General features: G+C 43.1%; 1 protein-coding gene across 2 annotated transcripts in view; it reads left to right on the top strand.

The window, feature by feature from the left end:
- The first annotated feature begins 898 nt into the window (after positions 1-898).
- Positions 899-27,124, top strand: part of MFSD14A (major facilitator superfamily domain containing 14A) — a 108,878-nt gene continuing 82,652 nt past the window's right edge. The window contains exons 1-3 of one of the 2 annotated variants that reach the window (XM_030205797.1): positions 899-1,142; positions 17,425-17,520; positions 20,370-20,432. In XM_030205797.1, coding sequence (XP_030061657.1) covers positions 1,062-1,142; positions 17,425-17,520; positions 20,370-20,432 — 240 coding nt within the window. In that variant the 5' untranslated portion in view covers positions 899-1,061. Of the gene's footprint in view, positions 1,143-17,424; positions 17,521-20,350; positions 20,433-27,124 lie in introns of those variants that run through there. The other variant, XM_030205799.1, reaches the window with a different exon arrangement.

A 27,124-nucleotide genomic window follows, 5' to 3' on the forward strand; every position in this document is an offset into this window, starting at 1 on the left:
TGCTTGGCAGAGGGGGCAGGGGAGAGAAGAGAATTGCTGGGTATGGATGGATAGAGAGGGGCAGGGGAGAGAGGAGAGTTTCAGGACATGGACGGCGGGGAGAGCAAGAGAAATTCTGGACATGGATGGAGGGGAGGGAAGGGAGAGAGAAGAAATGCTGGACATGGAGGGAAGATAGAGGAAGGAGATTAGATGAGGGAAAAGGAAGTGAGGAGAGAAACTGCACATGGATGGAGAAAATAGGCAGAAGCTGGATCCACTGTACAGTCAAGTATGCGGAGGACCAGAAATGAAGAAGAAAGGAGGAAAGAAAAGAAATAAATGGAGAGGAAGCCCTGGAAACGGAGTCAAGGGAACAGATAGAGAGCAGCAGAAGCAGATACTGGACCAGCATGATCAGAGAAACAAAGTCACCAGACAACAAAGGTAGAAAAAAAATAATTTTATTTTCATTATAGTGTTTGGAATATGTCCACTTTGAGAATCAGGTGCTGAACGTTAAAAGTTTGTTTATTTACTTAGTTATGGCATTTTATCCCATATTAAACATGAATTAGATTGGAACCTGGGAGAGAGCCTGTTGTTAAAAATTTACCAGCACACCACTGCCCACCCCCCACCCTCCACCCCCCTCGGCGGCCCTGGGAACCATCACCGAAAAATACACAATATAAACCACACGCTACAGCATACGCATGCTTCAAAACCCCCAGCCATAAGGTCTGTCAGTCGGGACAGTTAGCGGAAGTTGACGTGCTTTTCTGCGTTTCAAGCCCAGCCCATCTCTTTCCCGTACCAGCCCCGTCTTTCCGGTGGCGCGCAACCGCAGGTAGGGGAGGCGGTTCCGCAGTTCAATCGAGCTGATGACAGCCAACAGTGAATCGCGCCATGTGAATGTGACGTGCGCCTGCGCGGCCCGCTTTGGACTGTTCCAAAATGGTGATGGTTGCCGGCCGTGAATGAACGGATGGAAAGCAAAGGAGGGTCTTTCTCCAGCTTACAGTGCTTGTTGTGACATTTGTCTGGTTGTTAGTGGGCCACGTTGAGCCTATGACAGTAAAATGACTCAGGGAAAGAAAAAGAAACGGGCGAACCGCAGCGTTATGCTGGCTAAGAAGATTGTTATTAAGGACGGCGGAACGGTGAGTTGAACCCTGGGCTTCTTCGTTTAGAGGGGGCTATTCCTATTCTTCGGATGTACTGACTACACAGTCATGGGTAGTTTATCTTCAGTTCCTGGATTTGGGGATCCGTTTAACTGTAGGTTAGAATGTGGAAGTGAACATTTTTTTAACCTTTTCCCCCCAGAAAGTACTTCCAAGTTTGATATATATGCATCGAATTGGTTTAACTTCTAGAAACCGAAGCTGCCACTGCTACGTTCTTTTACAATTTTTGTAACGCTGCTAGATGTACGGCTGGGCCCTGCGCTATATGGTTAGGCTGCGAAGAACTTATTTTGCCTCCTTTTGCCTTTAAATTTAATTTATTTGTGATTACTGTTCAGCTGGAAACATGTTCTAAGTATGAAAATACAATAGAAAGTCACAAGAACTAGTTAAAAGTGGCAATGGGCTTTGAAATTAGGAAGAGAACAGTAAAACACAACGAATTTTATTTTTATTTGTGACATTTATATCCAACATTATCCCGAACAAGTTTGAGTTCATTGGGGCTTACAATAAACTGTATAGGATACATAACAAAGTATAATGCATAAGGAAGTAATTTGTTATAAGAATCCAGTTTTACAGTACAGTATTGTACTGGGACAGCTATGGATGTTTAACATTTAGAAAATCTAAATTTGGTGGAGTGGCCTAGTCGTTAGGGTGGTGGACTTTGGTCCTGAGGAACTGAGTTCAATTCCCACTTCAGGCACAGGCAGCTCCTTGTGACTCTGGGCAAGTCACTTAACCCTCCATTGCCCCATGTAAGCCGCATTGAGCCTGCCATGAGTGGGAAAGCGCGGGGTACAAATGTAACAAAAAAAAATGAGAAATTGTACATGAAGCAAAGAGAAAGTTAATGGTAAATAGAGTAATAACCAATTCAGGTAATTGTTTTGAGATATGGTGGTTCTTTTTGAGGATTTTGCGGAATCTAGTAAATCCCTGTATATTTCTTATTTTGGGTGGTAAGGAGTTCCATCATTTGGTTCCTAGGTAAATGAAGTCTGCAGAGTGGACAGTTTTGTAGATCACTTTTTTGCAATTTGGGAGCCACAGTCCGAGAGTTTTCATGCTTCGTATTTAGTGTTTCTTTCAGATAAGTTTATTAATGGTACCATATAGTCTTCAGCTGTGCCATTGTGTGTATAGTATTAGAATATACAGAAGAGCTTTGGCTATAGATAGGAAACCATATGGCTGCACTGTGTTAAAACATCTTTTTGTGATCTCTTACATCATATAAAAAGGGTGGGAAATGACTTGTATTCTATGCCTGCACCAGACAACTTTTTTACTCACTATTGAAAGTGATTCATTTCAAAATGTCCCATTTGGTTCAAAGTGAGTTGTCAGATATTCAGTCATTGTTTCCAAGTTGAGGGGAAAGGTAAGGTTATAGTATTAGTTTTTTGTGTAATGGATAGCTAGTGCTGTTAAAAAGCATTTCTAGTTCTTGTATATAAGTAAAGAGGTCTTCTAATTTATACAGATTGGATATTTATTTATTTTTGACGTTTATACCCCACATTATTATTAATGATAATATAATTTGTTGTACTAGGATAAACGGTTTAATTTCATTTTTATGTGCGCAAAATCCAGCAGAGTTCATTGACACTAATATTTGTATCCTAGGGCCCTGTTTACTAAGCCTCGCTGTAGGCGTGCTAACTTTTTAGTGCGCACTAAAAAATTAACGTGCTCTGATAGACACCCATTATATTCCTATGGGTGTGTCTAACGTTAGCATGCGCTAATAAGTTTGTGTGCCTATAGCATGGCTTAGTAAACAGGGCCCTTAGTGAGGTAGTAAATGATGGTAAAGATCCATAGTGCTGCTAGAATTCCATAATGGTTTTTCTAGGAAGCATGCTGTTTCCTCTGCAAAGGCAACCTGCGAGGCAAGGGGAATTGGTAGCAGAGAGTGGGTGAAGGCTGGGGGGAGAGAGAGAGACAGACAGAGAGTGGGTGAAGACTGGGGGGAGCGAGAGAGAGACAGAGGATCTAGATTGTAAGCTCTTTGAGCAGGGACTGTCTTTTTTGTGTATGGTGTACAGTGCTGCGTATGTCATAGTGCTATAGAAATAAGTAGTAGTAGTAGTAGAGAGAGTGGGTGATGGCTGGGGGGAGAGGGAGTGGGTGAAGGCTGGGGAGGAGGAGGGGAGCCAAGTTTTGGTGACATTTGAAACAGAGGCATGCCTCTATCTAGAGGTTGCTTTCACACAGGTGATAGCATGCTTTGTGAAGGGAGACTACTGATTTTTGCCATAGATTTGTAGAGGCGCTGTAAGAAACTGATTTTACTAAAGTTTCTTTGCCCACAGAAACAAAATAGGAAAACAGCCCTTAGTAAGCCAGTTTCTAAAAAGAACTGTTGCTGATCTGGAAAAGCAAGAGAGGTGTCCACTGTTGGCTCCTGATTTTGTGAAAATCTGTCGAGGCCTGGTTTATATATGTTTGGTTAGTTGGCCTATGACCAAACTGATTCCTAGAACCTTCTTCTTCCCAATTGTGCTTATTTGGTTGTTACAGTTCATTTCTAAGCCCTGAAAGTTTTGTATTATGTTGAATGACAGCTTTTCTCAGTCCGTTTTCAGTTCCCCAATCTGAGGGTGTTAGTCCCGTGCTCTGCATAGCTTGCCAAACCAGTTATTAGTAGTTAGCATTCATTTCTGGCTGCAGAATCCTAGCATTCCCATGATTCTTTTTTGGATGATGTGTAATTTCATTTGCCTTGGAGCAGAAACCTGAATGAAACTCAGTTGCATGGGAAAAGAACGTCACATCTGCCTTTCAGCCATATCCCCCTAAAGATGTCTTATTGCTCCAGCAGGTGGAGACTTTTCATCTTGGGAGTTAAGGGACATGGATCTGAGCAAAGGGAGAGAGTTGGGAGAGAGAAGAAAGGGTAGATACTATTTCCTATTCATTGTGAGGGAATGTACTAATAATGTTTTTAGATTGTAAGGTCATTGGGTCACCAAGTGAGTATGGACCTAACCCTTGCTGTTGAGCCAGTGATTGTGTTAATTGCTTTTATATTTTTATATGCTAAACAAATACAGTAACATTCAGATTGTTTTTATACTGTTGTAAACCATATTGCATGGTCCTTAAATAATCTATAAGACCTAGGTAGATTAGATTGGACTTCTGCCTCTCGGTTTTAAGCAACAAAAAGGAGGACATTTCTGACACAGGAGCTAATGCAGTAAAACGTGCCAGGCTTTAGCCCAAAATTTTGTAGGCGCACAATGCAAGGGTGAGTTTTTTGCGCACAAGCTGTTTGCAAAGCCTTCCATAGACAGCAGCACACAGCACAATTTAAATCCATGTTAATTCATGATGTTCAGTACAAATGTAGAGAAATGCACGGAAGACCAGAAGGCTGAGCTCAATGCTGGGGTTTTAATGTAAGGTCTGAGGAGGTGTAAAAGGTTCACACGTTCTTCTGTGGTCAGCGTTAGTGAGAGTTCCATGCCTGTTTCTTCTATTTACTGGAGTCCTATAGACCTGCAACATTTTTTTCTGGGGTCCATGAGGAAAACGGGTGATAGAAAAATAAAGGGCAACTGAGTGAGGAACAGTGCTGGACTGTTGAGCTACCAGCATGCTCATGTCGGAGCATAAAAAAATTGCATCGGCACCCAGGGTTGCATGTGCTAGTGTGCTAGTCTGTACATCAGTATTAGTATTATAAAAATTTTTTGCACAGACTAGCATGCCAGCACACTTGCAGATGTGTGCTTATGCAACTCTGGATGCTGTTTTGTGTGCAAGGTAAAGATGCCGCTAGTGTAGAACCGTTTGTGCATGCATCCAGTATGCTCTCTTTCATATTAGTGTGCTTTTCCTTAGCGTCTAGGCGGCATCATCCTTACTAGTGGGCTGTATTTCTCACCAACAGACGGAAGTAGAGAATCTGACTTTTCACAGTGACATCAACAGTACAAGAGCTGGTGCTATGGGAAAAAATGCCAGTATTTTCTCTACCTCCAGCAGATAATAGGTTGTGGAAGCTACCTGGCCCCTGACCTAACTGCCTCGTTGCCAGGCTCCCAGTTCACAGACCACACTTGGTAGAGCATGGAGCATTGCTTTGCAGTCCATAGTCATCGCCCATGGGTGATAACTTGGTGAGGCACTTGGCTCGGTCCCCACAGGGCCCATGCCATAGGAGGAGTGGGTGTCCATCCCCCTTCTGCACTCCCGCACTCCTTGTGAGTGCCCCCCCACACTCCAGGCAGCCTTTAAAAAAAATAAGTATTTGGGCTGCCTGGTTTAGCTTTATCCACCTTTTTGCAGAGGAATAGGCAGACTGCTTATTTTAAAGCGGTGCAAAAAAAAAAAAAAGTAATTTCCCTTCCCGCATACCTGAGAGCCATGCAGGTGGGAGGCAGAAGCCTAGCGATTCCTATTCCGCAGTCTGCTCTTTGCTTGTAGACAGGTCCATAATTTCCTATTTTTGGATGTTTGTGAAGGAACCTGTGTGAGGCAGAATATTTGGGCCTGCAGCAGAACTTGCTTCAGAGAGGAACAGACTGCCTTTAGAAATTCGGAAAATAACACAATATTCCTTCAAGAAAGCATTAAAGTCTTTTTTGTTTCAGAGAGATTTTTTTTTAGGTTCAATGTATTTGATGAGAAATATGCTTTTTAGGTTCAATGTATTAGATATGCAACTGTAATTAATGTTTTAGATGTGTATTCCATGGCGTCCCACAGATCAATCCAGAGGCTTGTGGGTTGTGTCCCTCTACCAGCAGGGTGGAGATAGAGAACCTTTGAGATTTGCTATATGTGGACCTGTGCAGCCAGCTGAACCTCAGTATTCTCTCTATCTAGCAGGTGGAGGGACATCTCTGTGCAGCTCTGTTTGATCTGGCTACTGGTGTCCTTTGGGCCTAGTTTAGCACAGACAGGAGTTGAGTGGTTGTTTGCAGCTTGTGGTGTACACCTGATGGGTGCCAGGTCCCTCTTGGTCTCCCCCTACCTTTCCTCCGTTGCCCGGGGCTGATCGGGTGTTTCCTTTTTTTTTTTTTTTTATAAATGTTTTTATTGTTCCATGGATTCATATACAGGCATCAAGAGCAACATTAATACAAACAACAAAGCATGTCTTGACAACTCTGCCAACAATCTACTGAATTCCATGTTTTTATTTTTATTCCCCCCCCCCCCCCGTTTCTTCCCCTCCCCCAGCAAAGACCCCTCCCCCCTATCCTTTATCACTTAAACAGCGCACTGACTTAATCAATTATACTCTTCTTATGTAGGCATCATGAACAAGGCACATGTTCTTCCCCACAGGTCACGATATTGACGAGCACCCAGCGAGGTCACAAATTTGTATCTCATAGCCACCCAATGAGCCATCTCAAGCATACTATGTTTCCACACTGCAAGGGCCGGGGGCTCTCTCTGCACCCACTGTTTCAGCACACACCTTTTAAGCAAAATCAAGGCTAGCAAAACAAATTTACATTGTGAGACTCTCAACCCCTGCTCCTTAAGAGCCTGCCCACAACCCATTAATGTGATTGAATATTGCCACTCCACTGAGCGCTGTAATATCTCTTCCAAAGTTGTTAGCGCCCCAGACCATAGTTCCTGCAGAGTAGGACATTCCATGAAGGAGTGCAAAAAGGTGCCCACTGCCCCCCCGCACTTGTCACATGTATCACTGTCCCACATTCCCAGGGCTTTCCCCCTAACTTTAGTGATATGCACCCTGTAAAGGATTCTATACTGTGTGTCTTGTAAAGACGCATTCGGTGTTAGCCCCCGCAGACATCGAAAGACTGCGCTCAATCTCTCCACCGACACCTCTTCCACAGTATCCTCACTCCACGTTGCAGCTAGTGATTTTAAGTGGGGGGATTGCATGTTCTCCCTAATCAACTGACACCAGCCAGTCAGCCTATTATGAAGCGGGGTCATCTGCATAAAGGTGTGATCAAGTTTTGTAAATCGTGCTATCGCCTTGCTCTGACGCTCCACACTCAGTACGTAATCTCGCGCCTGGAGGTATGCAAAGAAGTGAGAGCCAGGAATCTGTAATTCGTCACACACTGTGGCGAACGTGGGAAAGACATCTTCCCCCTCCCCCCGGAATTGACCTATAAACCGACAACCTTTATCCCTCCACTTACAGAAGACTGACCTTCCCATCCCCGCCGGGAAAGCCATGTTCCCCACCAACGGTAGGAACGGGCTGACCCCCACTTTATTTCCCGCCTGTCCTCTCCACCATCTCCAAGCCAATTGAAGGGCTGCTACATAGGGATTATCCACTTTCTTTCTTGCCCCCTGTACTGCCCAGGATTCTAAAACTGTAAAAGGGTCATTTGGCCTGCACCAGCTCTCCCAAAAGCCCCGGGGGGCATAAAAACCCTTCTCCGTAATCAATTCATGTATCCACCGCATCAGTGCTGCTACATTATAAACCCGTAGGTCTGGGAGTCGGAGTCCCCCCTGCCCATTATTCCTAGTCAATTTGGTAAACGCTATCCGCGAGCATTTGGCATGCCAGATGAAGGTACCTACAATACCTCTATAGGAACGCTCCTCCGAAGCCCTAACCCATAAAGGGAGCATTTGTAACGGGTAGAGTATCTTGGGCAATAAGACCATTTTAACCAGCGCTATGCGCCCTAAAAAATTCACAGGTAGGTCTTTCCATTTTTGGCATATGTTTTTTATCTCTCCTAATCGGTCTAACACATTTTTTTTGTATACCCATGCCAAATTTGCACTAATGTGGATCCCCAAATATTTAATACCCTCTGTAGCCCAACGTAATGGAAAGGAGTCTAATGCTCTACTAATACACGGGTCATTTACCGGTAGGGCCTCGGACTTGTCGAAGTTTATACTGAGGCCCGAAAAAGCCCCAAAAGCTCGGATAAAGGACATAACCAGTGGCAGGGTCCGAGATGCCTCATCCAACAAAAGCAGCATATCGTCTGCAAATAAATTAATAATATATTCCTCCCCACCCACCTTTAGTCCTTTCAGCGTGGTGTCCTGCCTTAGCTTTGCTGCCAGGGGTTCCAGAGTCAGAAGAAATAGCAGCGGTGAGAGGGGGCAACCCTGCCTAGTCCCTCCCCCCAAAGTAAATGTATCAGACAGGGACTCATTGACAAGAAGCTGCGCTGTTGGGTGGCAGTATAGCGCTCGAACCCATCCCAGAAAATCTCCCTGAATACCAAAGCGGTCTAGGATCCAAAACAAGTAAGGCCAAACGACCTTATCGAAAGCCTTTTCTGCATCAAGGCTTGCCACTATTGCGTCTCCCTTTCTGCCAGCACCCTCCATTAGTATTCGGCTCACCTTCAGGATGTTAGCTGATGCATACCTCCCTTTGACAAAACCCACCTGGTCCGGGTGGACCAGGTCGGAAACCACCTTCCCCAATCTGTCCGCCAACACCGCTGCCAGGATCTTGATGTCTTGATTTAATAACGATATGGGCCTGTAGGAACCCACCAATTCCTCATCTTTTCCCGGTTTAGGGATCAACACAATATGCGCATGATTTAATACCGCCCCCAATGCCCCCTTTTCCTTGCTCTCTTCACACATAGCTATAAAGGGTGCAACCATGACATCCTGCAATATTTTATAATACTCCACCCCTAGGCCATCTGGGCCTGGCGCCCTGGCCAACTTAAGGCGCTTAATCACTTGTTGCACTTCCTTACCCTGAATAGGTGCGTTTAGCCCCCTCCTCTGTTCCTCAGAAATCCTGGGCAGCCCTAACCCTTCAAAGAATTCCAGGCATTTATCTTCTGAGAAATCCCCTGCTTGGTATAACGCTGAATAATACTCAACAAACTCTTTTTTAATATCAGCTGAGTTCTAACTTCACCCTCCCTATTCCTTATTTTAGTTATAAATCTTTTTGCCGTTCTTTGCTTCACTAGGGATGCTAGTAATTTACCCGTCTTATTGCCCCACCGGTGTAATTTGTATTTGTATAATTTTATGTTATATGGTGCACTTTCCTCCAACACTTTTTGCACCTCTTTCCTCCGTTCCACATATGCCTTCCTAGTGGAGTCAGAGGAACACCCGATGAGCGCTCGTCGCGCTTCTTTCAATTGCGAGGTAAGTGTTCGAATTCTCTCCCCTCGTTTTTTATTCATTGAGGCCACATACGAGATAATCTTCCCTCGTAGTACTGCCTTTGAGGCCTCCCAGAATACTCTTGGGGTCACATCCTGTACATCATTTTCTGCGACATAATCTATCCAGCTCTTTCTCAAATAGGTATGGAACTCCCTGCTTTGATACAGTGCCGGGTTCATACGCCACCGGTCAGCCCCCTCCCGTCCTCCCCCTTGCCACTCCATCCACACCGGTGAATGATCAGATACCTCTGGCTCTCCGATTCCCGATTGACACACCCCCAGGACTACCGAGTAAGGCACGAGCAAGTAGTCAAGGCGAGAGTGCGTCCCATGAGGGTGCGAGAAAAATGTATAATCAGCCTCATCTAGATGTTGGTGTCGCCATATATCCACTAAATCTAACTCCTTCATCAAAAAGTTGACTCCTCTGTCGTCTTGATCTTTGCCTGCCCTTCTGGGGGGTTTACAATCTATAGAAGGGTCACTGACAACATTAAAATCCCCCCCTATTACTAAGTGATATTGATCAAATGTTACCAATTTAGCGGCCAGCAAGGTGAAAAAACTGTGTGAGTATACATTGGGTGCGTACACACTACACAACCCCACCCATTTGCCCTGTAGTTCTCCTGCTACTATGAGAAATCTTCCATCTGGGTCTTGGTACATTCTGTGTAAGTTAAAGGAAACAGATTTCTTAAACAGTATGGCTACCCCTCGTTGTCTCCCATTGTAAGAGGCAAAAAATACGTCTCCTACCCAGTCCCTTTTTAATTTTAAATGTTCCATCTTACTTAGGTGGGTCTCTTGCAACATAGCTATATCAGCTTTCTGCCTCTTGAGTGCCTGCAATATTTTCGTACGCTTAACTGGGGAGTGCACTCCATCAACATTTAAAGTCACAATCCTCAAATTAGCCATTCAACTGCCATTCATCGTCTCCCCTTGCTGGAATTTCCTTTGCAGGACCCAAGAGCCTCCCAGCTAAGCCCTCGGGCCATTCGTTCACTCTTGTCTCTTTCCGTTCTGTGCCTTGTCTACCTACTAGTTTTCCAAATCTCCACCCCTTGGTGATCGTTCCAGTGCTGTTCAATGGTTTAACCGCTAAGCCCCCCGATTCCCCCTCTCCCTGCTCCCTTCCCCTAATCCCACCCTCCCTCTCCCCCTTCCAGGTCCCCATCTTAATAATCCCCCCCCCCCAGAACCTTTTCCCCTCGCTCACCCAGTTCATCATACACACACCCTTCTGACACACCACCAACTCTTCCCGGCTGCTCCACCCCCTTCCTCTTCCCTCCCTTTCCCTGACTCCCCAACATTTGTCCTGGTTAATAACGATAACCTCCGGCTGCTCCACCCCCTTCCTCTTCCCTCCCTTTCCCTGACTCCCCAACATTTGTCCTGGTTAATAACGATAACCTTAACACATAACAATGTACAATACAACCTGTCATCAATGCATACTGTCAGAAAGTTTTCATCAGGGAGCCCCCACACTTTTAAAGTCTGATAATCTGGACTTATTATTGCAGCGGGTCGGACCAAAAGCTTCTCATAACCGCAGGGCCCGCAAGTGTAGTAGCCATGACCTTCGCCACCCTGTTGTCCTGCCCTGCTGCTTTCATTATAATCGCCATCTCTGGTCATCAAGACCCACTCGTGCATGGTGGCTCCCTTTCCTTCAAGATGTCTCCTGACGAATGCTTCAGTGTCCTTCAGCCCTCCTCAACTAGCTGTGTCACAAAATCCTTGCAGTTCAGCAGCTCCCACCTCATTTTAAGTTAGTCACAAAGGTTTCCAGAGCTTCTGATTTCGTGAAAAACAAAGTCTTATTCTCGTGCACCACACGTACTTTAGCCGGGTACAATAGAGAGAAGCGAACTCCCTTCTCATACAGTCTCTTACACTGGCGACCCATAATCCTCCTCTGGTCAGCCACCACCGCCGAATAGTCCTGAAAAAGCAGGATTTTTTTACCATTGTACTCCAAGTCAGGTTTTCGTCGGTAGGCCTGCAAGATAGCTTCTTTATCCATATAATTCAGTAACTTCGCCAGGACCTGTCTCGGTCTGCTATCAGCTGGCCGTTCTGCTCCCACTCTGTGTATGCGTTCCACTTGTGGTGGTTTCCCGCCAAAATCCAGCCCTAATTGTTCCGGGAGCCAGTGTTCTAAAAGTTTCCTGAGCTCCGACGCTTTGACCGCTTCGGGCAGGCCCACAATCCGCAAGTTATTGCGCCTACTGCGGTTTTCTAAGTCATCCGCCTTTCTCTCCAATTGCTCACACTTCCGTTCCAGTGCTGCAATTCTCCCGCTCGCGCCCGAAGCCTCATCTTCACACTGTGACACTCAGTCCTCAACTTGTTGCAAACGGGCGCTCTGGCGTTCCACCGCTTCACGGATATTGTCCACTGATGTCTGCAATTTAGATAGCTTTTCCTCTAGGACCACTGACAGCTGCTGCGCCAATTCTTTAATTAACTCGGGCGGGATCGGCCCCATTATCACAGTCTCTGTAGCCGCCGCCATCTTGTTTTCCTCGCAGCAGGTGCTTTTCTTCCCCCGCGGGGTCTTTGCTGGCATACCCTGCTTCTCTTTCTTTTTATAGGCACTCGCGAGCTTCTCAATTTGTTGCGCTCACAATCCTGTGCACAGATATCTCGCTGAGGGGTCACTTCGGGAGGGATTAGCGGGTAATTTCGCCGATTTATTTAAGGGCGGGCTGGAGCCGGTGCTTCGGGCGTCCGCTCAGCTCCGCGTCATCACGTGACCCCGGGTGTTTCCTTTTTCTCCTGACCAAAAAAAAAAGGGAAGAGACTTTGTTTTTGTTTAATTATATGGAGGAACTAGACGTTCTGCCGAGTCAGTTTTGGGGCAGGCGTTTGCGGAGCATGTCAGTGCCTTCTGAGGTGGCTAAGCGCTGCTCCCAGTGTGGGGGCCGGAGAGCAGCATCGGGGGAGTGTGAGTCCTGCTGCTGTCAGCCCGCAGTGGGTGTTCAGCACGATGGGGATTTCCCTCAGGCGCCGGTAAGTCGGAAGCGCAGGGGATAGTTTCAGCGGTTTCCTCGGGGCAGTTAGTGCAGCGTGCGTTTGCAGGCGCCATTTTTTCATCTAAGGTGCGACCCGCTCCGCACATGGCGGTTGATAGACAAGAGGCACAGTGCGCTTCTGTGGCACAGGCTCTGATGGAGGGAAGCGATGTACAGGAAGCAGGGGAGTCCCTTGCAGTTCCTTTTTCCCTGGATTTTGTTTTATTAATGCACACTTTCTTTTGAAGAAGTCAGGAGCATCTCTTCAGGCAGCCCAGTCTCTTCCTCAGCAAACTTGGTTGCTGCAGCCTCTCAATCTTTCCTGCTAAAACGTCCCCGGGTGGAGATTTTGGATCCCGAGGAGCTATGTGACACAGATGGCCCGGTTTTGTCTCCGGGCTCTCCCTCAGAATTTTTGCATTTGGCAGATGTCACCCTGCCATCTGAGGAGGGGGATGATCTGACGGCTGCCCGCCTTTTTCACAGGGAAGAGCTTCCCTCCCTGATTGTTAGGGCTTTTGAGGTTTTGGCCATTTCCCCCTGAATCATCAGGGGGAACAGGTCCGGTGCCCTCTATTATGTGGGGCACCAAATGCCCACCTCGTTCCTTTCATGTGCATGAGGCCATGAAGATCCTTATTTCGGCGCAATGGGATACGCCGGACAGTGGGCTTAAGGATGCTTAGAGCTATGTCGCATCATTACGCACTACCTGCTCCTGACTTCGACTTGCTGAAGGTCGTTACGGTGGGTTCCTTAATCACAGCAGTCACTAAGAAAATCACTCTCCCTGTGGAGGGTGGCACGGCACTCAGGATCGTAAGTTGGAGACTTGCTTGAAGCTGTCCTTTGAAGTAGCGGCCCTTTCCCTGCAGGCCTCAGTTTGTGGCTCCTGTGTGACGCGAGCATGCTTATCGTGGGTACAGAAAGCCTCCTCTCCGGAAGATCTTGTGTCTGTTTTGCCGGCCTTGGAGTCCAGTTTAGCCTTCCTTGTGGATCTTCTTTATGATCTTTTGAGGGCTTCGGCGAAGGAGGTTTCCCTAGCGGTCATCGCGCGTTGCTGGCTGTGGTTGCGGCATTGGGCTGCAGACGTGGCCTCTAAGTCATGTTTAGCAAGGCTTCCTTTTAGGGGAAAGCTTTTGTTTGGGACAGACTTAGAACAGATTGTGAAGGACCTCGGTGACTCTAAGGGCCAACGCCTCCCGGAGGACAGGTCTAAGTTTGTACGACCGGCGGGACCTAGACCTATGTTAGGGATACACGGCGTTACCTTCCAGGTCGCGGGGCCTCTTTTCAGAGAGCAAGGTCTTCTCAGAGGTCTCAGCCTTTTCGAGGTGACAGGCGGACCTTCCTTTCCAATAACAGAAACCAGCCTGCAGCCAGGTCCGCCCACTGATGGGGCCCTGGTCCATATCCAGCCGGTTATTGGGGGCAGACTGTCCCTATTCCTGGTGGAGTGGACCAGGGTAATATCCGACGAATGGGTCTTGGAGGTTATCAGAGACGGCTACAAGTTAGAATTTGGCTCGTCCGATAGTAGACTCACTTTTCTGGAATCTCCTTGCAAATGTCTCGCCAAGGTGTGCGTTCGACACACCCTCCTCAACTTACAACGGCTGGGTGCCATCCAGCCTGTACCCCCAGCAGAAAGAGGGTGTGGTCGATACTCCATTTATTTTGTGGTGCCAAAAAGACTAGGTCCAACTTATATTAACAGTATCCAAAAACAGAAAAACAAATAATATCAGAGAAAAACAGATAAATCAGTTTCCATATTCAACCCATCAGGGTATAGAGTGTTAAAATTAAAAATAAATTGTTGTTCCTTATGTAAAAGGACTTTATCTACTGAACCATCTCTCCATGTTTTCTTAAAAACAAATAGAACACTAAAGTCTTCTATTTTATGTCCTGACTTCATGGAATGTTCTGCCAATGGTTTTTCTTGTACATTTCGCTTCTATGTTCAATAATTCTTACATTATATCTTCTCTTAGTTTTACCTATGTATATCAAACCTCATGGCACACGGCTGCATATACTATATTATCAGTTTTACAACTGGAAAATTGTTGAAAATAAAACTTTTTACCAAATGTTGGTATACACATATGTATGTATTCACTTATTTATATACACGTGTGTATGAATGATTGAAGGCATAATAAACATAACAAATACTGATCAAAAAACATATATAAACATATGTTGTAACATTTAGGTGTATAAAATTTGAACATCTAAGTATGTTAAAATATATCAAATGAAACGTGATAAGCAATTGAATAATAAAATGGAAAAATAAATATTAAAATAAAATCTTGTACAAACACATGATATAACGTAAATTTATCAATGTAAACATTGTGAATGTATAAAGATACGTCAGTTAAAAGAAATAATAATTATGAAATAAAGCAACTGTGTGATGAACAAAATAATGTACGACCTGCTAATATTGAGGAACAGATAAACTGTTCTAAGTTTCAAAAAAGTATTACAAATCTATTGATACATCTGGTGTTGTTATATTAGACTTGGCAACAGGAAAAATTTGTTGCAAGGATCTGGATGTGAAATCCTCCGATTATCTAGATGAATATAAATAAGTGAATACATATGCTTTAAGAACAAAAATGAAAATGGCAAATAATCCTGAGAAACAAGTAATGACACTAAAAAACGGTTTGTATTGATTTGTGTAAATGGTGAATAAACGTTAGCAAAAGAAAAATGGTGAAAGGTGCCACCATTTTGGAAGATGGCAGCTGCAGAGGTAGGAGTGAATGGGCATTGCTCCTGCCTGCTCTTCAATGTGCCGAGGGAGGGGGTGTTTATCAGACTGTGAGGGATATTTTTGAGGTTTTTTTTTTTTGCTGGGAGTCCATTTGATTACTAGGGAGATTAGATATGTATGTATGTTGATGTGGGTGGACAGAAACAAAAAAAAAAGGCAAAGATCTGCCACAGAAATAGCAAACCAAAAGGAAAAAAGCAGATCATAAAAGACAAAAAAAAATGGAACAGGAGGGTAATAGAAGAAGTGGTTTATTACAAGGTTACCCGACGTGGCCACGTTTCGCCCTCAGGCTGCGTTAGGGGTACAAAAAAACTACAAAATAAAAATGCATAATGAATAAAACATAAACATCACATAGTATATTTTATAATAAAACATATCTAAAAACACAATCAAATCATATAAGATAAAAAATCAAATCTAAAAACAATACAATAAAATATATCAAATCAATATCAGTTAACATTCAGATTAAATATGCATGCAATAAAATAATAATTTTAATACAAGACATAAGATATCAACACAAAATATATATCAACAGAACTGCATAAGACAGATAGGTGGAGATATACAACACTAAAATAACTGAATGACCGTACATACTAAATATCGCCTACCTAATAGGGGTAAAAAGCAAAGTGAACCCCTAAACGTAGTCATAAAACCACCTTTTTGGGCCCTAGTAGCTGATCCACTTTACACTAAGTTTCATCACAATTGAGTAGTTTTCCACTTGCAACCTAAGTTCTTAAGCAACCGAAGCAGTAGGGAAGGGATGCAGTCCAACCAAACAATCGTGTAAATATAGTGATTGCCACAACTTCCACTTCTAAACCGTTTTTTTTGTCTGATCACTTTTACCATTTTCTGAGATTATGGATATTTTATAACAGGTAATTGATTACTGAAGCAGACAATTTATTGCTGAAACACAGACCATGTCGAGTCCGTGGTATCTGGTTTCTCAATAAATGTTTGCTACTACAATCGACCTCTGGAGATCTGTTTGGTTGGCCTAGATCCTTTCCCTACTACTTCAGTTGCCAGTTGCTCTAGCTTCTCTATAGGGGATTTTTCCTTGTTTCATCAAGTGTTGCAGTTCCATCTTCATCAATTAATCATTCTGCCAACATTTTTTCCAAAACCACATGCCCATCCTAGCGAGAATGTACTTCTTATTTTAGATTTCAAGCGAGTCTTAGCCTTCTGTCTGGAGCAGACTAAAGCCCATTGACAGTCCGCTCAACGTTTTTATTTCTTTTGCCCAAACCAGATGAGGGTAGCCATTGGCAAATGCACCATTTCTGATTAGAAGATTGCATTTCCTTTACTTATGCCCAGGCTATACTGACTCTTGAGGGTCATGTCAAGGCTTATAATGTCAGAGCCATGGCTACTTAGGTAGCCCACTTGAAGTCAGCCTCCATAGAGGAGATTTGTAAAGCTGCGACATGAGCAAGGTACCCGATGTGATAGCTGGTTCGGGCAGACAGTCCTAAAGAATTTGTATGGTGTCTAGAATTCAACTCCACCCCCCTCCCCCGGCACAGTTTTGTTTAGTTAAAGGCTGCACCTTCACTACTAGTATGTAAATATTTTCAAGTTAATTGGCTTCCAGACCTTGACGTTTCGAGTCCCTAGTCTCCTAGCATTGTTTTCGGTGAGCCTGGTAGCTAGGGATTCCCAACTGAGAGAATATGCAGGCTTGCTTGTCCTCTAAAGAAAGCAAAGTTACTCACTTGTAATAAGTGATCTCAGAGGACAGCGGGCCAAGTATTCTCACTCTTCCATCTCCCTTTGGTGTTGTGTTCTTTAGCTATCATGTATGATTAAGGCACCCGCACTCTCGCAGTGGGTGGGAGGGCACCAGCATATGTGCAGTGGGACACTACTAGAAAGTTCTCAGTCTTGCTTGTCAGCGCCTGCACCGGGCTTCGTCAGATGATGTTGCCCAGCTGTGAGAATACTTGGCCTGCTGTCTTTGGAGAACACCTGCTACAGGTGAGTAACTTTGCTCTTCTGTCTATCCGAGAGTTGTTAACACTGTCGACAAGTCTTGTCCCATTGTTTTATCCTTCAACAATTCCAGTGACAAGAAAACTTTGGTTAATGATGTTTGTGCGGGCCAAATTCTATATATATTTCCCATGGTCTCACAGGTTCATAAAATTCAGTGGTGGGCTCAAGTTACCCACCCCGGTCTAGCACGTTGGACTGCAAGGTATGTTTTAAAATACATTATTTGCAGTCCCTATAGTAAGAAAGCTCTTTATTTTTTCCTATTTTTACAGTCTCAAGGAATTGGTTCGCCCAGTGTCTATCATGCGGTAATAGTTATATTTTTGGAGTTCTTTGCTTGGGGACTTTTAACAGCACCCACCTTAATGGTAAGTTTTGTGTTTTTTTTTTTTTTTATTTTATGTTTTTCTGTCTTTAAGTTTAAAAAAAATCTGAAACATTGCAACACCAATTTTTGGTGTAACAGACTAAGGGTTGTAGTTGACATGGGTTACCTTTAAGATGAGTTGTTTTACCACTGACTTGTGCTTTCTTAGCACTGGTCTAATTACTACTAACTGAGATTAACAGTAAAATAACACATCTTCAGTAGCCCACATTGATAGCTTTCCTCCACTGAAGAGGTCATATTTTCCATACTCATTCCTTAGTAAATTCTAAATGTACATGTGAGTGGATCTGCTGGTAGGATTAGAAATAGAGTAGCAAATAGAGGGTTCAGATACTTTGGTGTTATCTAAGACTTGTTCCATCTTAATTGTGTCAGACTTACTAAACAAATCCAAGCAGACTTAGACTGGTGGCAAATTCTTACCTTATCATGGTGGGGAAGAATAGAAACACTGTGATGATCTCCCTAAATTTTTATTCTTATTTGCACAATTACTGATAGCTATTCCATCTAAGTAATTTAAACAGTGGGATAGACTACTGAAAGACTTTGTGTGGGGAAGGAAAAGACTCAAGATACGGTGGACTACATTACAGTAAGACAAATTGTCAGGAGTCTTGGGTGTTCCTAACCTCCAAACAGTACCACCAGGCTGCCATAATAAAGACTGTTAAAGACGACTACATAGAATACCCCTGAGAACACTGGGTTTAATTGGAGAAACCCTGTATACATCCATACTCTATATTTGATTTTAGCAAAATAGAGACTTGAGCGACAAAGGCTACAAGATTAGTGAGCATGTGTTCCTTCAACCTTTGTGGACACGTGGAACCAGGTGAAAAAGGCTTATCAGATGCAGGTAGGACGCACCCCTTTAGTGCACTTAAGAACTACCATCCAAGCTCTATGGGCTATTTTAGTCCTCTTAGAGAAAGATTGGAGGGGGCGGGTTTCAAACTCTGTAGAGACCTGATGCCCCACTGCACTGTTATCCCTAAATTGGTTACAAAAAATCTTGCAGTGGAAGATTCCATTTTATCAATACTTCTAGGGCAGAGATTTTCTATTGCGCAAAGATACTTTATGAAGGGAACCCAATAGAGTAGAAGCATTTCTGCTTACATCTCCTCAACACAAGAAATTACTTTCTAAGGTATATGCATCACTAGACAAATTATACCCTGCTACCCATTCCTCTTAAAAAAAAAAAAAAGAATTGGGAGGAGTGGTTGGGCAATCCTCTGAGTGGTGATTGGATTTGTATACACCATTATGCCCATAAGTGCACTACTATTACTAATTGTAACCAATTACAGTATCAAATAATACAAAGAACTTACTGGACCACCGTAAGGGGGAAGAAAAGTAGGAGATCGTGGTAAGGGTCTATGCTGGAAATGATGTGGGCAGAAAGGTACATTTGAACATTTATGGTGAGATTGCTCAAAAATCTATAAGTATTGGTGAGGGGTATGGAACAAAATAAAAGCTTGGACTAGTGAGGATTGGACTTTGAACAAACATGCTGGGCCGCCCAAAGGTGTGTCTCGTCTGCTCATACTGGCTGCAAAAATGGGAATGGTCAGATCATGAAAAAATTAATCAGGCCCCATATTGGCCCAATGGCAACGGATTGTAAGAGAATTTCAACTATAAGTCAAGTTAACTTTGGAAATTCAGGGGTGTGGAGTGTTGTGCAGTTCTGACCATATCTCTGAGGTTTAGGAAAATAAACTATTTATCATGAATAGCAACCCTCATTACACTGGTACTTAACTGAATTTGCCCCCCCCCCCCCCCCCCATACAATTAGGTTATCTATTTTTTTCCTGTGAAATTATGACTTTAAAACAGCACAATTTATTATCATACCAGATACTGCCACTGTTTTGTACTGTGTAAGTTGGGCCTTTTAGGATTGCTTTTTGTTTACTTTGTATCTAGGGGAGGGGGAGGGGATAACATGGATTTGGGATGAGCATTTTGTATTACTGTCATCTCAAATGTTCACTTATTGCATTCCATTGAACTTCTGTCTCCATTGCCAGATAGACTGCAGGTAGGTGGACGATGGGGAGAGAAGTAGTGGCCTCTTATCCAATCCTTCCATGCTTCTGTATTAAACAGTTTGTTGTACATCACTTTGAGTGCTTTACAAATAGGCAGTTTATAAACATGCATAAGTAACTTTCCAAAATAGTTCCAGATCTGGCTCCTAGAATTTTGGACAGGCTTCTAGATCCTAAGAAAATTTGTTGAGGCCTGATGTAGAGCATAACTTAAATCTAATAAGTGCATGTATCTATGTCAGAAATCAAGAGAGACTCGAGGTTGTAAAGAATACCTAATAACAGTAAGTCATTGAGTGTGGAAAGGCAAGAAGATATTGGGGCTGATGAGGAAGCCAGTGTTCAAAGTATAATCAGTATTTAGAGTTGAAAGGAGAAATTGTTTTGGATTTCACTGAATAGTTTTATTCAACAAGTATAAGATCAGCGTTGAATGTTAAAGTTTGATGTAAGCTCAGAAATAGATATATAATTGTGATTAAGAGTTTCTTTTACAAAGATGCGCTAGCGATTCCCGCATCAAATGAGAGGAAGTCCATAGGAATTGAATGGGTTTCCTCATTTGCCGCACTGAGAATCGGTAATGCAGCTATGTAAGAGAGGCCCTCAATGAAGCTCTGTATTTTGGTGTGCCTCATGTTTTTATACTACCTTGTTTATAACTTCTAGATATGAATCTAGAAATTTAAAAAGCATTATATGCATGTGGTGATACTGCAATCATTGAATTTTCAGGTGTATTTTTTCTTTTTAGGTCTTGCGTAAAACATTTCCAAAACATACATTTCTAATGAATGGCTTAATTCAAGGAGTAAAGGTAAGGTGAAATATTCCTAAAACAGGTTGATAATCTTCCATACTATAAGCAGGTACATGCGTTGTATAGGAGTAGTGAATTGGTGATAGGCACTCCTCTCTTCTTATGTCCTGCCAGGGTAGATTGCAAAAAGGACTTGAACAAGCTCTAGCAAATGCTGAGTTACAGAAACAGTACAACATCCCAATGCAGTTCAACAAAAGATGTGTAAAATAAATAAATAAAATAAAGGGGAGGAGGGGAAGACCTCAATAACATGTTTGTAACTGGCCAAAACTTTAAATGCCTAAGGCATACAGTGGACAAACATCAATGGTCATACCTCCCCGCCCCCCAAGTAAACCTTTTATTCTTAAATGTGAAAAAAACATATCTTAGTAGTGTGTGAATCCTGCCCTTGTGTGAATAATTTCTTTCCATATGAAACTCATTCAGCTTGACAATGGCCACTGTTTTCACAGAATTCTACATCTGCTTCAAGGAATCAATATTCAGACAATTAAGATTCCTCCTTAAGGGGCCCTTTTACTAAGCTGCGGTAAGCACTAGTACATGCTCACTGTACCTTGAAAGGACTTACCATGGGATATACTGAGGTATCCCGCAGTCACTTTGCACTCTGTGCATGCACACCACACACTAAAAACTGTTCTTTATTTTTTTCACAAAGGGGGCATATCTGGGGGTGGAGAATAGGCGTTTCTGAGCTAATCAGCGTGTTGGCAATGCTGATGCACTGATTAGTACGTGAGCCCCTTTTGCCTACAAAATAGGTGTTGGTAAGGGCTCACGCACTGATCTTTTTTTTTTTAATGGCCGTGTGCTAATGGCAACAGTGTTTGGCCATTAATGCTGGAAATAGGAAATCAGCCATTTTCCTGCTGTGGGAAGAAATGGCCTTGGTGTATGAGGGACGTAAGGGCTCATTAAGACCTTTTCCCGCACCTTTGTAAAAGGACCCCTCCTGTTCTTTGATTTCTGCAAAGAGGCAAAGAGAAAAAAGCAATTAATGATTTGCTTTCAAAAACATGTTTTATGGTTGAACAATTTTTACTGATGACCAATCCAACAAGGCAAACATCCAAAGCAGAACAATGATCATACACATACTCAAGAACCTCTATACTTTGCAGCACATCATCATAATTTTGTGTATTCTAATTCAAAATCAACCTTCCCCCAAACAACCCCCTCCAGCACCCCACCTCATGAAAAACTGGTCAAAGCTTTGACTGGGATCGCAAACTACACCCCTACCTCCCTCCAAACCCCCCCACCCCTGAGATGAGCAATATATGAACTACCTTCCACCACCTAACTAGTAAAGTGATTCAAAACCTGACTGCGAGCCTTGTAGGAAATGGTATACAAATAAGACTCCCAAATGAGCAGGAAGGATTTCTGTCTCTTTGGATGACCTCTGGCCTTATCAGATTCCCATATCATCAACTCATGTAGTTTGCTCCTCAAGTACCAGAAACTAGGTGCCAATGATTGAGGATGCATTTATTCCCCAATATATGCCTCCCACAAAAATAGGATTTCCCCCGACCCCCTGGCTCCCATGGAGGCTGTATTAGAAAGTACCAACCCCAAACTATAGAGAATGTGCATTTAGAATAATACATAGAGCATACTTCACACAACGCCAGTTCTATAAAATAGGAGGGATTGACACACCAATCTGTATGAAATGCACACTGGAGGAAAATTCGTTCTATCATGCATTTTGGGAATGCACAAAAATACAGCTTTTTTGGGAAAAGATACTGGCATTTATGAATTCAATCATTTCAAGTACTATAGTGGGCACTCCGGTGCAATTAATATTGGATTGCCCAAGAGCATTCAGTGGCCTTACGGCAGATGAAATATTGTTAAGTCGCAAATTATGTTTGGTAGCCAAAAAATGTATTTTGCAATGTTGGACTTCGGATAAACCCCCAGATTACTGGCAATGGCGAAATCAGGTGCATCTTTTAATGACATGGGAAGCAAGGAATGCAAAAGGCTCCTGTCGTGGGAAAAAATGCTTCCTTAAAGTTTGGGGGCCTATGTTGGATACCTTAACGCAGAGAGGTCGGAGTCTTGTACTCAATAAGCTTTGATAATATTATAGAATAATGGTACACTTACCTGAACTCATAAGCACAATTTAATTATTAATGAATAGCAGGGGGGAGAGGGTGGGGAGAGAAGAAGGAAGGGGAGAAGGAGGGGGGAATATAAAAGATGACTGTGATGTATATTTAACAAAACACCCCCTCCTTAAATGTACGTTTGGCTGTTAATGAGCATGTTTGGGAGGGTAGGCAAAGAGACCAGGGGAAGATGCATAAAACTATTGATGATGGAATTTATTGCTGTATACAAGTTAATATGCTGTATTACTTATAATGCTCAATAATAGAAGTATTGGCAATGTTAAAATGTTTATAATGTTGAATCATCAATAAAAACAGTTGAAATATAGAAAGTACCAACCCCTCAAAGGAAAATCTAATAAGATGCTCAAGCACCGATTGGAGATACCCGACCATGCCTGTCTAGAAAAATTTACAACAAAAAGAGGAACTGCTGGATTGACACTTAGGACACTGTGGGGTAGCACACATCCCGCATGGAATGCCCTTTGTTGTGAGAAATATGCTCTGTGCTTTACCTGGAATTGGCAATCCTGTAGTTTCGCACTATGGACTGCCGCTGGAATTCCCCATAGAACTCCGTGCAAAGATGACATGACAAGAGGATGCCCCAACTCCTTAGCCCATGCCTCCAACAACGCCACATAAGATTTACCCGGTAAGTATGCACTAAAACTCTTATGAAACCACGAAATTGACACCTGACTCCGGACATCCCCTTCCAAGAACTCCCGAAGCCTAATTTCCATTGATAAGCTAAGAGTCAATGGAGCCAAGGAACGCACATAATGAGATAATTGTAAATAAGCAAAATAATCTCACTCTCCACAAGAAAAGCACTGTCTAAAATCCGCAAACTCCAAAACAGAACCATCCGGCTGCAGCAGATTTTCTACTAACAAATAAATTTCCTGTGATTCCCAACAACAAAAAACCACCAAGTCCTGTCCTGGATGAAACTCGGCATTACCCTCTATGGGTAGGAGAGCCATACACCAGGGATTCCTGCCCCAACTGAGCAGAAGCTCCTTCCACGTAACCAGAGGGGTCTGAACAAGAGGTCACACTTAACCGTCCCAGGGAGACCTGACTACCCTGCATGAAGGAGGGTAGTGGAAGTGCCAAAGATGAAAATAATCAAGAAGAAAGAACCACCGTAATTTGGCCTTCTGCCCATTCCACAAAAATTTTCCCAAAGACTTTTTAAAAGAAATGTTCTCGTTTCATAACAGGTGAAGAGGAAGTGTTTGAAGTGCAAATAGCCAACGTGAAAAGAGCACTATGCGAAACACCAAATTCTACCTGTTAAAGACTGCTGTAAATCGTGCCAGGCCTCCAACTGTGAGTTGGTCTTTTGCAGTAATTTGCCAACATTTAGGCAATACAGAGCAGTTGGTTAATAAAATGACCAGATAACAAAAAGAGCCCTTTGCCCACTGTATTGGGAAGGAAGCAGACCAGGTCGCCTGTAAGGAAGCCTGACCCCCTAACGCTTCTGATTTATCGTAGTTCAAGCAGAACCCCGAGAAATCACAGTACTCTCTAAAACTTTCCAATAGGGCGGGAAGAGATGTCTGTTGATCAATCAAATGTACCAGCAAGTCATCTGCAAAAGCAGCAATTTTAAACTCATGAAGTCTAGCTGTAAAACCCGTAATATCGGTATTGGTCTCAAATCAGGGGGGTCTAGTGTTAATGCAAACAAAAGAAGAGACAAGAGGGCACCCCTACCTAGTGCCCCTTTGGTTCTCAAAAAATTCTGAACTCTTCCCATTTGTGAAAATCTGGGCCCTTGGATAGCTATACAACGTCTCCACCGCTTTAAAGAAGAAATCCCCCAACCCATATGCTCTGATAGCTGCATAGAGGAACCCCCACACCACTCTGTCAAAAGCTTTTTCAGCATCAAAACTAATGAGCAGTGTGGGGGTATCTTCCATGCAAGTGGATTCCAAAGCTTCCAAAATCTTTCTCATATTTTTAGAAATGGTCCTACCACTCATAAACCCTACCTGTGGCTCCGCAATTAAGGAAGGCAACACCCATATATATAGTAAATGATGGCAGTCCATCCAGTCTGCCCAACAAGATAAACTCATTATACATGGTATGCGATACTTTATATGTGTACCCGAGTTTGATTTGTCCTTGCCATTTTCAGGTTACAGACCGGAGAAGTCTACCCAGCTCTGTTCTTGTACTAAAATTTCTGAAGTTAACATCAAAGCCCTTTAAAATTTACACTCCAGCCCATCCATATCTGTTCCATCATGATCAGGGCACAGACCATAGAAGTCTGCCCAGCACTGGGTTTGCTTCCCAATTACCGGTGTTGCCACCCAATCTCCACTAAGATTCCGTGGATCCATTCCCGCTAAACAGGATTCCTTTGTGTTTATTATTATTTAATTATTATTATTATTATTTAATGCATTTGTACCCCACATTTTCCCACCTCTTTGCAGGCTCAATGTGGCTTACATTACATTATGAATAGTGGCAATATATAAGAAAATATACATTTAGTATTGCTTAAGGATCTTGGGTAACATGATAATAGTAAGGCAAGGTAGTAGAATAACGAGCAATATACATGTAGTGTTACTTAAGGATCTTGGGTAACATGATAATAGTTAAGCAGGATAGTAGAGTAACGAACTAATTTCATGAGTCGAATTTCTTTAAGCAGTTCTGGATTGCCCTGTCCTTTATCCTCACCTCTTTATTCCCTTACCCTTAATTGTTCTGTCTGTTTACCTGTCTTATCTAGATTGTAAGCTCTTTGAGCAGGGACTGTCTTTTTGTGTATGGTGTACAGCGCTGCGTATGCCTTGTAGCGCTATAGAAATGTTAAATAGTAGTAGTAGTAGTATATTTGTGTAATGGTTCACATTTGTTGATCTTTGTGGTACGCCTTGTCAAAGAGATGGGTCTTCAGTAGTTTGCAGAAGTTGGTTAGTTCATGGATCGTCTTCAAGTTGCGTGGCAGCGCGTTCCAGAATTGTGTGCTCAAATAGGAAAAGGTTGACGCATGCGTTAGTTTGTATTTTAGACCTCTGCAGTTGGGGAAGTAAAGATTGAGGAATGTGCGGGATGATTTTTTAGCATTCCTGGGTGGTCTGACATGTAGGCTGGAGCGTCTCAGTGAATGATTTTGTGAACTAGGGTACATATTTTGAATGTGATGCGTTCTTTAAGTGGGAGCCAGTGTAGTTTTTCTCGTAGGGGTTTAGCACTTTCATGTTTTATTTTTCCGAATATGAGTCTGGCTGCAGTGTTTTGGGCTGTTTGTAATTTCTTGATTATTTGCTCTTTGCAGCCAGCATAGAGAGCGTTGCAATAGTCTAGATGGCTGAGTACCATTGATTGTATCAGGTTGCGGAAGACGGTCCTTGGGAAGAAAGGTCTTACTCTTTTTAACTTCCACATTGAGTGGAACATCTTCTTGGTTGTGTTCTTCGCGTGATTCTCAAGTGTTAGGTGTCGATCAATAGTAACTCCGAGAATTTTTAGGATGTCTAAAATTGGGAGATTCAGTTTTGGTGTATTGATGGTGGTGAATTTGTTCGTGTTATGTTGAGAGGTGAGTATTAGGCATTGGGTTTTTTCTGCATTGAGTTTCAGCTTAAATGCATCCGCCCATGAGTGCATGATATGTAAATTCTGGTTGATGTCATTGGAAATTTCCTTTAGATCTTGTTTAAATGGGATGTAGATCATTACCGTTTTCATCTCCACCACCTCCAGCAGGAAGGCATTCCATGTATCCACCACCCTCTCCTTGAAAAAATACTTCCTGACATTACTCCTGAGTCAGCCCCCCTTCAACCTCAATTCATGTCCTGCCGCCTTCCCGTCTGCGGAAAAGGTTTGTTTGAGGATTAATACCTTTCAAATATTTGAACGTCTGTATCTTGTCACCTCTGCTTCTCCTTTTCTCCAAGGTATACATGTTCAGGTCAGCAAGTCTGTTCTCATACGGTTTGCAACGCAAATCCCATACCATTTTTGTAGCTTTTCTTTGCACCTCTTCCAGTTTTTTTACATCTTTAGCAAGATTTGGCCTCCAAAAGTGAACACAGTACTCCAAGTGGGGCCTCACCAACGACTTGTAGAGGGGCATCAACACCTCCTTTCTTCTGCTGATTATACCCCTCTCTATGCAGCCTATCATCCTTCTGGCCATAGCCGCCAGCTTGCCGCATTGTTTCTTCACCTTCATATCCTCGGACACCAACACCCCAAGGTTTCTTTCCTGAGTCGAGCTTGCTAATATAGCGTGACTTAAGTTGTGAGCACAAATAGTCATATTCTGGGATTTGCACACGAAACTTAATTACTTATCAAGCCAATCAGTGCTGATAATTGCCACTTAACAAGCAATTATTGACACTAATTGGCATTAGAATTTACACGCAGAACTGTCTAAGCATATACTATAATGTGATGCTCGTAAATTTGAAGTCACATAGCCATCTTGCTCTCCTGGCCACGCTGCTTATCCCGGTCTTTCACTTCTAGTGATCTAGCTGCCATCACACACTGAAA

This window comes from Microcaecilia unicolor, chromosome 6, assembly GCF_901765095.1.
Source record: "Microcaecilia unicolor chromosome 6, aMicUni1.1, whole genome shotgun sequence".
Lineage (NCBI taxonomy): Eukaryota > Metazoa > Chordata > Amphibia > Gymnophiona > Siphonopidae > Microcaecilia > Microcaecilia unicolor.